The following is a 15664-nucleotide window of genomic DNA, read 5'->3' as shown; positions in this document are numbered from 1 at the left end:
CTCAAAATAGTGATCGAGTTCCGGCTATCAACAGTAAACATGTTCCTTATGAATCCAGAGCAGTAGTAGAAGATAGTAACTCATCGGATGGATATTCAGAACAAGAATGGGAGAAATGGGAGAAGAAATAATTCATGGTGGCAGAAGTTCTCAAAATAGAAATCCGAATACCGTTCCAGTACATAATAGACAGAACTGTATACAAGATTGTGGCGTGCAATGTAAACTTGACCGAACTCTTTGGCAATGCAACTTAAGCTAATGGCGTCTGGGAAAAAAATCAATTGATTTTTGTTTCACTTCGCTTTAGGTGCTGTAACGATTTCATTTGCAATTCGTAGTCTGTTAGAATTCTATACTGATAATATAAATTAATCGTTACATTTAAGATCTTCAGAAGTTTTATCCAAGATTAACATAGATAATGTTGAATTTTCAGATGGATTCTTAATATAATAATTTCTTTACTTGTATTAATACTTGTTATTATGTTGATTATTTTGTTTCAGTTTGTATATTGTTATGATTTCTTTGTAAATAGTTTTACCTTTCAGTATTGTATTTTTTGCCCAAATAGAAAAAATAAGGTTTTTAGTATGTCACCATATACTGAGTTGATTCGTCAATGAGCTTCCATAATATTGATTTAAAGAGTCTATTTTTGGACCAAAATAATGATCCTATTTCTGAATAAGTCCTCTTCGATGATAATTTATAGAATTAAAATATAAAGTTATTGTTAAATGAATATAAGAATGAAATAAAATGAAATTATAATATATATACGAGGGCATTTCGGAAGGTAATGTAACGATATATGTAAAATTATGTAACGGTCCAGGATTGTTTCTTAAATTGTAACCTATTCAAGAAGTCATCATCGGATGCCATATATACAACGATATTGTATATCTATGCTATAAATTACTTTCATATTCGTATGTTGATTTTGGGCAACGGTGCTTAAAAGTAGATAATCTGTTGAGTAGAAGAAAAAGAAGAAAATAGATAATATGTTGTTGATTTTAAACAAAAAAATAAGAGTTAATCGTAGTAGCTGAAAATCTATATTGATTTTATTTGTATAATTTGTACTCCTAGATCTGATAACAGCAAATAGTTGTCTATTAAAAGGTTGCTCTGACAACCATAAGGAAAAATTATTATTAATGGAGATGTGAAAAGGAATAATAAAAGTTACTGTTGTTACAAGTTGACGTGTTTGACTTATTGTAATTTGATCGTGTTAATATATTTCAAAATCATACGAACTGTGGGCTAAATGTAACGTGTAAAATATAAGAATAATATATTGTAATCGTTACAATTTAAGAAGAGAGTTACAAATGCATGGGAGGGAGTCAATTCCACAATGGATTAGTCGAGATCACAAAATCAATCCAAACACTATAATTAGGATATTTATTCCCATTCATTCCTGATGTCAAATAATTAGATCATTCTTACTTCAGAAAAAAGAAACCAAAACAAGGTAAGGGCCAATCGTCCGCTGTCACCCTCATTGTGGCAGAATCAATAAACACAACTAACAATTATTATATCTTAATAAAGTGTTAGCTATGTCACAGGATTCGTTAGTGCTTAGTTCAGATGGGAGAATAAATACAAGACAACGATCAAATTTCTCCCTTACATCGTGAAATTCGAAGAATCAATCCAAACCACTACAAATTTGTGATATAATTTGTCCCAATTTGACCACTCTGTTTCATAATTGATACTCTCTTGTTTCAGGATAGAGAGACCAGATGTTGTTTGGGGGATCAACTTCATACTTGGGTAACTAATGTTACAAAATCACTCAAATTAATGTTACTAGTAATTAATGTTATTAATAACTTGTCCATAGCTTGTTTCAAATTGTTCACTACGTCCTATAATTTAATCTTGCTTGATTAAGAAGTGAAAGACTAGAGATGGAAGGCTTTGACAGAAAAACACTCTAAAAGAAATGTTTTCTTTCCGCAAGTTCCTTTTTTGGAGGAATGACAGAATATTCACTTTTCTGTTTGCATTATGAAAAGAAAATATAACTACATTACTAAGAAAGGTTACGAGAATTTTAATAATCTGTTACTTGATGGCAGATAAAAATGAAGAATTATGAAACAAATTATTTGTTGGTTAGGAATGAATTTGCTATAGATATTAGGGTCATGTACTATGACAGAGATGTCTTATTGAAAATTTAAATATGTTCGTAAAACCAGTTCTAAAATTATAATGGGCTTAGTGAAACTAAACTGTTACGTGCAACGTTGCATCAATTATACTTAACGCTTATAAAACCAGGGTACTTTTAGAAAAAATACCCAGAGAACCTTCCATTTCTGAGGCTCTTAATTAAAGAATTATGAAACATTATACTGCTCAGTAGGTGTGTTTACTACATCAATTGTCGCCTCTACACTAACAAACAACCATTACAACCTACATGTATCCTTAGCCGAGCTGTGAGTGTCTAGTTTCACATTATTTTCAATGTAAGAAAAAAGTCCGTGTGTTGATTTGTTAGGCTTACATATCCTTGGCATCAAATAGCGTGAAATATTCTGTCATAGAAAGACACATATTACATACAGAACCCATTCACGTTGTGCTCTTTTCCGTTATTTTGTCATCACTTGTCTTTTTCTGCATCAGTAGAGACCTTACATTATCGACTGGATTTTGCTATTTTCTCCGTGATGGGAATTTTCTGCGCAAAATGTCTCACAGTCAATCTGTTATTTCCAGTTGAGATTTGGGAGACTTGTTGAGCATCAATCCCTGCATTTTCACTCAAGACTTCCCTTACTTTCTGCTTAAAATGTGATAAATTAGTGCTTCTCAAAGTTGGGTCCGCGATGCCTGAAAGTTTCAAAGGTGTAATAAAATGGAACTCACAGTTGTTAAAAAAGAAGTATTTTTTAAGATTAAGAAACTGCAGCTGTCTGCAGTACAAGTACAAAACAATAACTATTCCTCATTTTCAGTGCTCAAGGATTTCATTGATTCTTCAGGTGAAAAACTCTCTGCTGAAATGCGCAAAACACTTGTAGGACACTTGACAGCATTAGCTGCAAGTTTTCGAAAATAGTTCCCCATTCCACAACCTGATAATGCTTGGATTGACAATCCTTACATTAATGTAGCAAGCCATGACATACAAGATATGAATCTCTCTAACACCGAACAAGAACAGATATTGGAACTATCTTGCGATACTTCATGTGAAAACGTTTTCAAAGAATATGAATTTTGCACTTTTGGTTGCGCGTGCGGTGTGAATATAAAGAATTGTCTCAGAAGGCATTGCAACACTTAATGCATTTCCCTCCCACTTACGGGAGCAGACCTTTTCTGCTCTTTGCAGTATTAAAACATTAAAGCGAAATCTTCTTAATGTGGAATCAGACCTAAGATTGATGTGACAAAACTAATTCCGGATTTGGGATGCAATTATGGAAAAATAGAAAGAATTACTATTCTCGGAGTAGTGACTCCGCATTTGAGAATATTGTTTATCAAGCGTATTTCCTTTAACAAACAAACAAACAAATTATTTTCAATCTTGAAAGTCACGTACTGCATTTTCAATTAAAGTTTCGTTCATTAGTGAAAAAATCATGTATCTTTACAATAATTTACTTATTGCATTATTTTTCTTTATCTTCTTCTTGTCAGTGTTAATACTAATTAGTTCAATTTAAATCAATATAATATTTTTTAATAATGTGCAATTTCATATAGCATTGCAAGGGGATTCTCAGATCACTTTCCGAATAAACAGGGTGTCCGCGTTATCCCATAGTTTGAGAACCGCTGTTCTAAATGTACAATTTTTCTCCCATCCACTTCTACTTTTCTTGTACAGAATCTCTGCTTTTGCAACTGACATATTAAAGTGAAAAAATAGTTTCTTGCACCACTTAAGTTGCTTCTGATGCAAGTTGTAATATGCCACTAATTTAGTCACTTTTGTCAACGCCAACTTTGTTTATAGCTGTTGGAACGTGTATAGCAAACAGGAAAGAATTGCCTAAATATACGGTTGTTCAAAAGAAATTGAAGTAGATGATACGGTGTATCAACGTAAATATCATCTCTTGTGTGTGAAGTGGAAATATACAGGAGATGTCTTGATGCTTTCAACCAAACAGATGTCACTGTGAAATCAAAGAACACTGTAAAGATATAAACAACGTTTGTGTTCACAAAAGTGACCAATTATTGGCATATTACCCCTATTATTGGATGCAACTAAAAAGGTGGAAGAAACTATTCTTCCATTTATATATCAGCTGCAAATGCATGAAATCTAAACAATAAAACTGGAACTGGATGGGAGAAGAACAATGTGCATTTGGCTGGTTTCCTGCAGGAATAGGGTGAGCTTTGAGTGAAAAATCAGGGATTGAAGCTCAACAAGCCTCATGCAAGCACATCTCCGAAAAAACTTTTATAGGACATGCTACGCGCTCAAATGAGCATAGTTATTGTTCTCGCTTTCTACGTGATTTCATTTTTTGCCCACAGAGGTATGTACATAGACATTGTAATTTTCTAATGTGTCGGGGATGCAATAAATAACACTACAAACTAAAATTAACCTGCTTGTGTTATGCACGCGCATGGCCAGGTTGGACAAAATATCACGCTCGTGCCATGCACGGGCATGCCTTGAATGTGTTAAGTCATCAAAGTATTTGGAGCTGAAAACAATTTATTTCGAAGTGTACGGGAAACAAGTTTATGTTTCTATCTCAATAAGTAGCATTTATAGGAGCTCTAAAAATTCGAGCAGGAGAAGCCAAACACGTTACATCAAACTTCATTATTTAAAATATTTGAACAGGATGTAACACTGAAGTAGCAAGATATTCTGTAAATAATGTACATTTACTAACACCATACCTAAAGTGCCAATTTTTCATTCCCGAAAAGAGGATAAGATGTGGACCTAATTCTATACCAAAATTGTAGTTCTTTCAGATATGTTCCTTGGTTTAGGCTACATTTTCTTGTCTGCAATTTTAAGTTTAGGCAGACAATAAAATACATATCAAAACTATAAGTTTCAGGCATATTGTGAGACAGAAAGCAACATGGCGTAAGATCGGGATTGACAAGTTGCATAACGTGCACTTTCTTAAAACCAAATAAATATAATTCCCAAAGTAGGCAAATTTAATCGGCAGCGACGAACTGAACCTCGATCTTATAAGTAATTAATGTTGGATTTCCTCGTTTTAAACGAGCATTCACTATAGGAAAATGTGCATGGCTTGGTAAACACCTACATTCCAAGAGAAGAGACTTTTTCATCTCTAGATGAGTCAAAAACAAAATTTTGTAGGAAGAGGGAACAACTTCAAACTTCCACACTCAATGTAACATAATTAATCCAGACCACAAGTAAAATTAAGTCTAAATTGGTTCGCTGTGTCCCACAATTTATTTCTACTAATTTATGGTGATCGATATGATGCTGAGATTTCTTTCACACTTACATAATGAATGTTACATAAACAATCGAATCCAAAACCAATACCTAAGTTTCAATTTTTTCATTGTGTACCATAAATTCTTCAGTTACATAATGACCACAGCAATTAATTAAGGATAGATTTGAAACAGGACAGAATTCTAAATTTCAAAATCTAAGACAGCCAAGTAGAATATCATTAAATATTAAAAAATTAGATTGTTCCCTATCTTGCAAACTATATAAAGAAATTAATTCCCGCTTATATTAGCGTTTGCATATTTAATTCCAAATTTTAATTATGGTGAAAATATTATATTCCAATTTCAAATTAATCATTATTAGATAATAATTTTGAATTTGTTCACTAAAATAGATAATTTGTTCCGAATTATAAAACGACATAGCTTACAATTAAAAGTTTATATGAGACGAGTAGGAATTTTATGTTGCAAGAGCAAGTAATTGGTGCAAACTTTACCAACTAGCTAGATTAAAATATGTTAGAACCTATTCCCTAATCCACGTAAATCGTTCACTTTATATTGGGGCAATTATTCTAAATATTAAGGCAAACTAAATTATATTGTGATGATTCAAACAACATAGTAAAACATTATTACATAACATCGGCATATTTTTCTCCAATTTGTTCATATTGAGTGTAATTTGTTAGCTTTTTGAGAAAAGGAAAAGTGGAGATGTGAAATCATTGAAGTTTCTGTACCATGACTCTACCACATACCTAATCTTTTTATTTGATGTCAAAATAAGCTGAAGGCCTCAGCTTCACAATTGCATAATCAATCCCATTAAATCAACCTAAATTATCACCTATAATTATTGCATAATCAACCTAAATTATTACCTACTTATTTACTATGTAACAGGTTTCACCCATGTTTATAGAAAAAGAGTTAAATACAAGTTTGTATTCCTGAGATTTCCTATAGTACTTAAACTTCTGTTTCATAAAGATTTGACATCAGATAAAATTTACGATTAATTGTATACTGTGAGTCAATATGAAGATTAATTAATTATTGGACATAGTGACCAAGATAGAATATACATAATGAAGTTACTACAACTGAATAATAAAGGTGTTACGACATAATGAGGTTTCATTCTATACTTACTTTGCAATATAAAAATCTGTCTTAGTAGCAAATTAACTTCTTAATTATTGTTTTCCAAATATATGACTAAAGAAAATGTGGAAAATATTGACTGAATTTAAACTATTTACGAGTTAATTATTGGGTGTGATTGGGTTTGATTTTGTGACATTGAGTATGCCAGCATCAACATGATCCCGTTCATTTTTACTTTCTCTTATTAAATAAGCATGAACGAATTTTAGGACACGGTGTTCGAACTTGAACTATTTTGATCGAATTGGTATGGCCCGAATTGTTTCTGTGACCTTAAATACGAAGTATAAAGTTTACCCTTCCCTAAGTTTGATTTTGTGTTTTTCTACTTAAATAACTATTAACAAATTGTGGAACATAGTTAACAAATTGGAATAAATTGTTACCTCAGCATTGATATTGATTTGTATTGACACTACGATATTGAGTCCGGAAATATAAAGTTCCCTGTCACTTCGTTTTGACACGTATTTTAAAATTTTTGGACATAATGATATTATTGGACACACTAAACCTTATCAATGAAGACTTATTCAATATGTAATGTAGAGGCGAGAGTAGTTTTCGTAGCAATGTTTTATTAAATAGAACATGAATCTTTGTCGTTAGTCCTCATTTATTATTGCAATAATAGTCTTTTACTTTAAGAGCACATGTTTTTTTCTAAAACTAAATATTTTAAATCAACACGTGTATATAGATTAGTACAACTTAAAGAGGGGAATTAAGATATTGAATTTAACTTATCCGTCAAAAGCGTGATGTGCAGCAAACTGTCAACAGCGACATAAATCTGATGTTTAAGATTATAAGTATGCCATAAGAGTTTCAGTTCTAATACCATATATAGCTTCGAGATATTGCTTGAATGTCAATCATTAGATTTAATAGCTAAATGAAGCTACATTTCAAACCGTGAGTAGTGATATTCACAAAAGTGTGGTTTTTGGAACTAATTTAAGGATATTTAGACGGAATAATGTGGACTTGAAACTTAAAAATATTTAGCATGTTGCAAACAAAATCCTTTACTTTTTCTCTTTTCGAAGGCACTGCTGATGATAGAATAACTAATTCTTCGAAGCTTCCAGAACGACTATCTCACTTCATAACAAAAAAAGATGAAGGAAATAAAGAAAGAAAGAAAAAGAGAGGGAGAGATAAGTATAATAAGTCAAATCCAATGACTAACCATTAGATTAATATATTCAATTAAAAAACAGAGTACCATTTTAAAGCAGAAGTATAATTACATTGACTAATAATGAGCATGCATTTTATGAAAGAATATAACAGCAATTGCAATACATAACATGATATCGAAATACATAAACATGTGTGTATATTTCATGCTTACCTAAATTTTTCGTTATCTACTAATCATTGATACATTGATTATTGTTAATTCCTTTCAAACGTGTTTATGATGTGTATATGCAAGTAAATTGATGATATGTATACATATAAATACACATACTTATAGTTTTTTCACTCCAAATAAATAATATTAACCCGCGTCAGGTACCATTGATTCAAATTTGACCCCAGTGATTTTCCAATCCTCTTAGTTTTAATACATTCGAAATAGCTTCACGCCTTTTTGTATTTTCACTTTTATGCTTAGTACACCTTTTACTTCGGGTTTACCTCATGAAAGGTGTTTGTTAATATAAGTTTTTGGGGTCAAAATTCACCCCATGGTACCTCTTGTGTTCGAAATTACGTAATATGTTACATTCACTTGTTATGACTTACCTCCTATATATTATTTTTTTTTACTAAAACAAATAACAGACAATGATAATATTAATCTTTTTTATAATTATTACAATCTTTAAGCGAACAGTTATTTGAATATGGGATCATATTGCTTCTAATATATTTTCCTGGAATATGGGCTATTTTCTTCCCGGACATGGCTACATTGCAACACCTAAAGTTGGCCATGCTATCATCAGTAGGCACATTGTTATCAAGCGGTAGAAAACAAAACGATATAATGGCAAGACAAAAGCTATCTGCTTTAGAAAAGTTGGCTTATTTGGAGAAGCTCAACAGTGGCTTATTTGGAGAAGAAGACACTATTCAGTACAGTTTGAGCTGGGATGAGAGTGACGAAGTATTCAACGAAGCGGTTGATTCCCAGAGGGACGAAAGTGCAAGTGGGTCTGAGTGCGAGGAAGAAAACGGTAGTGATGTGATACTTGGTAAGGATGGACACGTCAGGGAAACAAAATCAAAACGATCAAGAAGAACATCCGCAAGAAATTTGGTAAGCGAAAAACAAGAGATGCATACCACCTTCTTTGCTTGGAAAATCTGAAGAAGGGAAAGTGCAGTATGCATTTAATAATGCTAATGCCAAAACGTTGCTCTCCATTATACCAAAGCCATAAACAAAAGTGATCTTGTTTACAATGCATCCGGAAAGTAAAAGAGAAGAGGATAGTTGTAAAGAATAGATCAACCACTTCTACAACAAGAACAAGGGTGCAGTTAACAGCCACAATAAGAGGTGTGTTCTTTACACCACATCACGAAAGACCAATCGATAACTCACGCGCCTTTTCTATGGAATTCTGGATAACGCCGCTCTCAGTGCCCACTTAATCTTCATTGAAAACGTACCAGACTTCGCATCAAGAAAAAGAAGACCAAAGGTGTGTATCTGAAAGAATTGTCTCTTCGAGTGATCACCTCACAAGCAAAGAAAAGACTTGGTTCCCAGGAGCCCCAGGAAGTGACGAAAGTCATTGAAAGCAGTGGTATGAGCATAACCAACAATCCTTCACAACCAAGTTGTACAGAGCGGTATTGAAAGGTTGGGCGGTGCTACCTGTGTCCTCGAGGGAATGAGAAAAAACACGCTACATTCTGCATCAAGTGCAGCAAACAGCATAGCAAGAACCTTATTAAGTGCAAAGTGTGTATGGATGATTAACCTGAACTTCAAAGGAACAATTACAGAAATACTGAATATTTGATGCAAATGTGCAATGTGCTAAAGACGAGTGTACATAAAACATTTATATTAAAATAGCACATGGATATTGAAATATAATGAAAACGTTGTTCACATTCTTAAATAAAGATGCCTGGATAAAGAAATATAATTCTGAAGATAATGTTATTTGTATAGTTATTTTTTGTAAGTGGGGTCAAATTTGACCCTATATTACCTTTAGTGTAATATTTTCGTGGTACCAGACGGGGGTATATTTATTTATTTATTTATTTAGTTAGTTATTTATTGGAGTTGCAATAGTAACCTATTTTTCTACTTGCAAAGCTCATATTTTAGTCCAAAACCTGTAGTTAAAATATAGAGCTATAATTTCTCAATGTTTAAGAGGAAAAAGAATATCCTTAACATTTCTGTAACTCTAGCAGATGTATTCATAGTAATATATACATTATAAAAGTAAGTTAATCATACCTGGTTCTACAGTATCTCCTTTAAAAATTCTTGCTGCTGCTGCTGGAACATCTACATAGAGATACATATAATGTAAAAGTAATTTTAAATGTTATCTTAGACAAAATAATTTCACAGATTGGACATATATATTAAGTTTTAGAGATACAAAAGTTAATCCGTACAGTTCCACAGATGCAAATAGTTTAAACACAGAAAATGACCGGCGTAGCTGGCGCGAAAGTATGAACAAAACCAGTTGATGTGTGTGCTGCAAAACAAAAAGAGACGTAATGTAATGTGTATTCTAGGACCACAGAGATATGAAGTATTTGTGGAAGTACACAGTTTGCGAAAAAGTGTAAAACGTAAGGCGCAAGATAAATTATTTCCGGTAGTTGCTGTAGTATGAGCAAGTGTCAGCAATTACTGGTGCATCTGAGTGTGTAATCGATCTCGAAGGTTTGGTATCTTCCATAGAATAGAATGAAGTTGTTATTTGATGCCTAATATGCATGCATGCTTAACATTTATACAGAAAAAGAAACAATCTGTGATTGTAAAACTTTTAGCGGATGTGTACACTATGTAGTAGAAAACCCGAACTTTGGAATAATGCTTCTCTACAGAACAGATGAAAACGCAAATATGTAAGAACGGTTTGTTGTAGAGTACATTCGAAGTGATTTCGGCCATGATACAGAAGGAAACGTTACCAGAAGGAAAGACGTTGCTGATAGAATTAATTCCAGTCGTTGAACACATTGAAACAGAAGTTTGTTAAATACTCTATCATCATGAAAGAAACCATCCACAAAATTTCCAAACAATTACTTGACCGATGCATATAAGATCTATAGGAAGTATTCCAAACATACGTATCCTCAATATATGTCCTTCTGGTTTAATAATTGATATGTCGTAGTATCAGAACTAGGTAATTCTTATAAACACAACATAATAATGTTATATGTAACTATATCATCACAATACATTTCGCAACAACATTCTGCTACATTCACGACCGCACTATACATATTTTGGTGATGAATATTAAGAAACTTGTCTACCTAATAGCTTATTTTCAAAAGAAAGGAGCTTCAAACAAAACCAAAAAAAAAATAATAATAGCATGCAAGATTTCGTATCAAATTAGTACAAGAGTATACGTTGATGCCGCAGTAGTCCAAAGAACAAGCACATACTTTGATAATAAAATCAGCATTTCATTGAATAGCGCTAGATTGCTCCACAACAGGTTATTACTGCAGGTCAGTTTACATTTAATAAATAACTCTTTACATTAAGAGCGAAAAAGCAAACTTCGGTGTCGTGAAATGATTTGCAGCGATGACACATGATATATGATTATGCATGTAATTGGGTAGCACACTGCTTCCACTTACGTAAATTTCTGTTTATATGTTCAGTTGTAGTTTTCCAGCCAGCATAGACAATGTGTTGTGAAAGCATATGCATGTAGCCAGTTAGATAAGCGAATATGACTAAACGCGATTTGCAAATTTTCTGGAGGAACTCTTGTGACATGAGTTGAAGGGAAAGGATCGTGTTCAGATTTTGGTTATCCCCTGAGCAGCAGGTAAGGATGATAACCCTTACAACGTGAAGGCTCCTAACGGAGTTTAGCTCTATAAGACGTTCATTCCTGGAAAATGTACAAACATTATACAACATGTAGTTTTCTTCTGATTCGCCAATTCAGAAGCATGCACACTTTCGTAAACCGAAACATTGGACTTATCATATCGGATTTTACCTAGGTAACGTGCAATTTTTCTTTCGCCAGCAGTTGTTTGTTCATTACCACAATCGTCATACATTACTATTCCACTGATCATACTGGACATTCCAAGTGTCTTCCGAATGTTGGTAGAAGACAAAAACAAAAATACTGCAGGGGTGTGTATGATTGCTTCTTTCGATTCCTTGGGCTCACTAAAAGAAATGTATGTTTTTACCCCGCAATCATTATCGACCTTCACGTCTTCTGCGGTTAAATTATAACAGGTGAGAATTGTTCTGAAACACTTTCCTCTATTTGTTTTCTTCGTGTGCAATCTTAATAAACGAATATTGTTCCAACATTCTAAGCATGTCAATCAGTTTTCCATGTTTTCTTTTTTTTGTTACTTTTGCATTATCCACACCTCCACACTACTTTTTTATTTTTGTATTTCTAATAATATTTTTGTACTGAGTTAGCAATGCTGTGTTCAGGTTGCAACCATGAAATGAAATGAAATCTTTGGGTTTTACGCCCCACGCTTATGCTGGTTAGGCTAAAGGAGACGGTGATGATGAGAGATGAATGAAATGGTGTTATTAAGAAAGTGGGAGGAAACGGAAGAACCCAGAGAAAACCCATGCACAAGGTGTTTGTCCACCACAAAGTTCACTTGGCGGGAGCAGGTTTTGAACCCGGGACCGAGGTTGCAAACATATTTATGATCTTTCATACTTCTTGCTGTACTTCTTATGGTTGCCAACTAATTTGTGTATCTTACTCTCACTCCATGGAGTATTTTATATTTCACATTACTTCCTTTCTCCCTTTTTGGTGTCATTCAAACTGAAAATTTTGGTGATCTACATACCTATTCTTTTTCAATCAGACACCGTGTGCTGACATCAGATTTGGACTACGGTGAAATGAATGGAAAACAGAAATTAAATCTGAAACACCTATCTATCTCATTAATCTAGTAAGAAAAGCCTTTGCCGAACACGGATTCAAATAATTAATGAAAATACGTTATATTGTATTGTAGTTTGTACTATGGATTCGAAAACTGTGAACCTATAAAGAATACTATAAATAAACAGAAGAAAAACTGAAAAAAGAGCGCTATAAAAAAACGTACATTATGGGCATCTTTGATCATATTTCTGAAGTCTTCAAGAGGTTGTAGTTCCTTTTGTCTTTGAAAATTTTCAGATAGTAAATATTCTTAAATACCTGTTTCACACAATTTTAATTACTGTGTGAATACAAGAAATAAATATGTGTGCTCTGGAGACGAAATAGAGATTACCGCTAAGAAGGAATGTCTAATGGAATATTCGGGTAGATATATTTTCTTTGAAATCGTAATACAACCATTTTTTGGAAATCCAGACTCAAATGCAGTTAATAGCTAGTTAATAGGAAAGGCAGATGGTTATAAATAGTGGTTGTCGAGAATACAGCTAGAAGAGAAAAATGATAAAGCTATTGAGATATTGGAGAATTGATGAAAAAGAAATAAGAATCTTTCAAATAATAAGATGAAATAATTTCTATTTTGCATTAGTTCGAAATAAACCCTAGTATTAAAATTTAAGCTAAGTAAATAAAATGAATTAAACAATAAATTATCTAGATCTATGGGTGGACGTGAACTACGACTTTGTACATAACATTGAAACAATAGCAGAAAAAGAAATAAAATTTAAGATTATGACCCCACCAAAAAAGACGATTTAAATACCGTTACGAACGACTATATTGTACTTAAGATCAAGTTTAACATCAATAAAGGGATTTGTGACAAGCACATAAGCACATAAGAGTAGACATGAAAAACTGAAATCTTTGAGTTTTACGTCCCACGTTTATGCCAGTTAGACTAAAGGAGACGGTGATGATGAGAGATGAGTGAAATGGTGGAATGAAGAAAGTGGGAGGAAACGGGAAAACCCCGAGAAAACCCACGAGCACGGTGTTTGTCCACCACAAAGTTCACTTGACGGGGGCTGGGATCGAACCCGGAACCCCAAGCACCAGAGGTGAACGCTCTACCACTGAGACACCGCGCCCCAAGAGTAGACATAATACAAAAATAAAATAATGTATACATTGTGCAGAGAATAATGCTTCTAAGGGTAACGAGAAGACACAGAATATCTCCTGCTCAATGACCACATGATCAAGGAAATCTAAGTGACAGAAATTATGTCACCTACATGTACTTGATATCACGACGCAAAGGTGTTACTGGAGCGCCAAAACTGAATGCTGAGGATATTCAAATTCTACAAGATCCTAAATTACCTGATACAAATGCATATTACTTTTAAAATACAACGATATTTCTTGTCAATGGTGTCGGTATTTGGGAATTATGTACCTCGCTGGAACGTGTAAAATCTATCCAGATATTACAAAGAACCGATAGGTATTCGGTAATCTATGACAGAGCGATTAGACCAATCTTACCAGCAAAGACAATAGTGACTTCACATACATAAAAAATATGCAGTAATTTATAATTTCGCCTAATTATAAGAAACACAGTTGATATTTTTGTAACTTGACTTTAGATTATTTACTGTTGCTGTTTGTAAAAACGTCATGAAGTTTCAGCCATGAATCTAAATTGCAACACTTGATGTAAGACCACTGTAGCAATTGAAAGAGTGAAAGATATATGGACATTTTCCGAATTTTTTCGGTTATTTGCTCAGTGTTTGAAAATAAATTATCAAACGATGACGAAACATATGAATTTTGGTTTATCTTATAATATTGCCCTAATAGATACTCGCAATGCAGAACTACAAATATTTAAAACATCATAATATGTATATTGATAAATATGTTAAAAATCACAAATATATGAGGTACGTTTTAGACTAGCAAGTAAAATGACGAGCAAATTTAAATTTGTCTCGAGCTTATAAATTTCTTACAATATATTTCGAAACAAATAAAAATCAATAACAAATTGTTATATATTTTAGTCTTTTACGTAGACTGAAACTGCAATGCAATTATGTTTTGCATACAATAAATAAATTTGATGATAGAAATGATTTTCAATTTGTTTATTTTGAAGTTTAATAATTTTCGTAATAAAAAAGAGCTATCTTTTATTTTCACTGAAATCTTTTTCTTAGCTCTTGTTGTCTTCCCCAAGTACTCAAGCCGATTATCTTTCAACAATGTGTTCTAAATTGAGCACTATTTTCGAGAACAAAAAGAAGAGTGTGGAACATAATCATGCTTTACAAAGCATTTATAACATTAGTATTTTTATTTAAAGACTTAATAAAATAATATCTAAATTGCACTGACAATTAGAATTCCAAAAGTAGCCAAGTACCTTTGTATGTATATATGTAGTACTTGGAAGTATATATAATAATTCCTAAGAAATTATTAATATTATTTTGAATGCCACATTTTGTTCCACTTTAATTAATGTGAACATTGTTTATCACCTCTAAAAAGTACTGATATGTTCTGGGCTATATAATATATTCAGCTCTGAAATAACTGCATATATACGGTTCTATTTGTTGTCAGATAAAAATTGATTTAACTTCATTTAGGTAGAAATAAAAACATAATGTTTATTGTGGATGGAACTTCAGACTTATACATATACATGTATTTAGAGTTAACCTGTTCCAACACATTAAGAAATATTTGACAAGTATGTATTATATGAACTGAAAAGCGCAATTTTAAGTACATAATAGTGAAAAACATATGTGTAAATCTAAAAGCGTTAAATATTTTAAATAAATATCTTACCGCCATTGTTAGGCATTCCTAAAGTAAATGATACCTGAAATTACAAGAAGAAATTATGCTTTAACCTCGTA

General features: G+C 32.6%; 1 protein-coding gene across 1 annotated transcript in view; it reads right to left on the bottom strand.

Annotated features, from left to right (window-relative positions):
• The window catches only part of LOC145661733 (chymotrypsinogen B-like), a 215205-nt gene that overhangs the window by 141384 nt on the left and 58157 nt on the right, over positions 1–15664 (bottom strand). Inside the window, exon 3 of the mRNA XM_081727067.1 lies at positions 10079–10129. Coding sequence (XP_081583193.1) covers positions 10079–10129 — 51 coding nt within the window. The remainder of the gene's footprint in view (positions 1–10078; positions 10130–15664) is intronic.

Source organism: Thermobia domestica, chromosome 10 (genome assembly GCF_964235325.1).
Source record: "Thermobia domestica chromosome 10, izTheDome1.hap1.1, whole genome shotgun sequence".
Classification (NCBI taxonomy): Eukaryota; Metazoa; Arthropoda; class Insecta; order Zygentoma; family Lepismatidae; genus Thermobia; species Thermobia domestica.
This window is presented reverse-complemented; position numbering and strand designations above follow the sequence as displayed.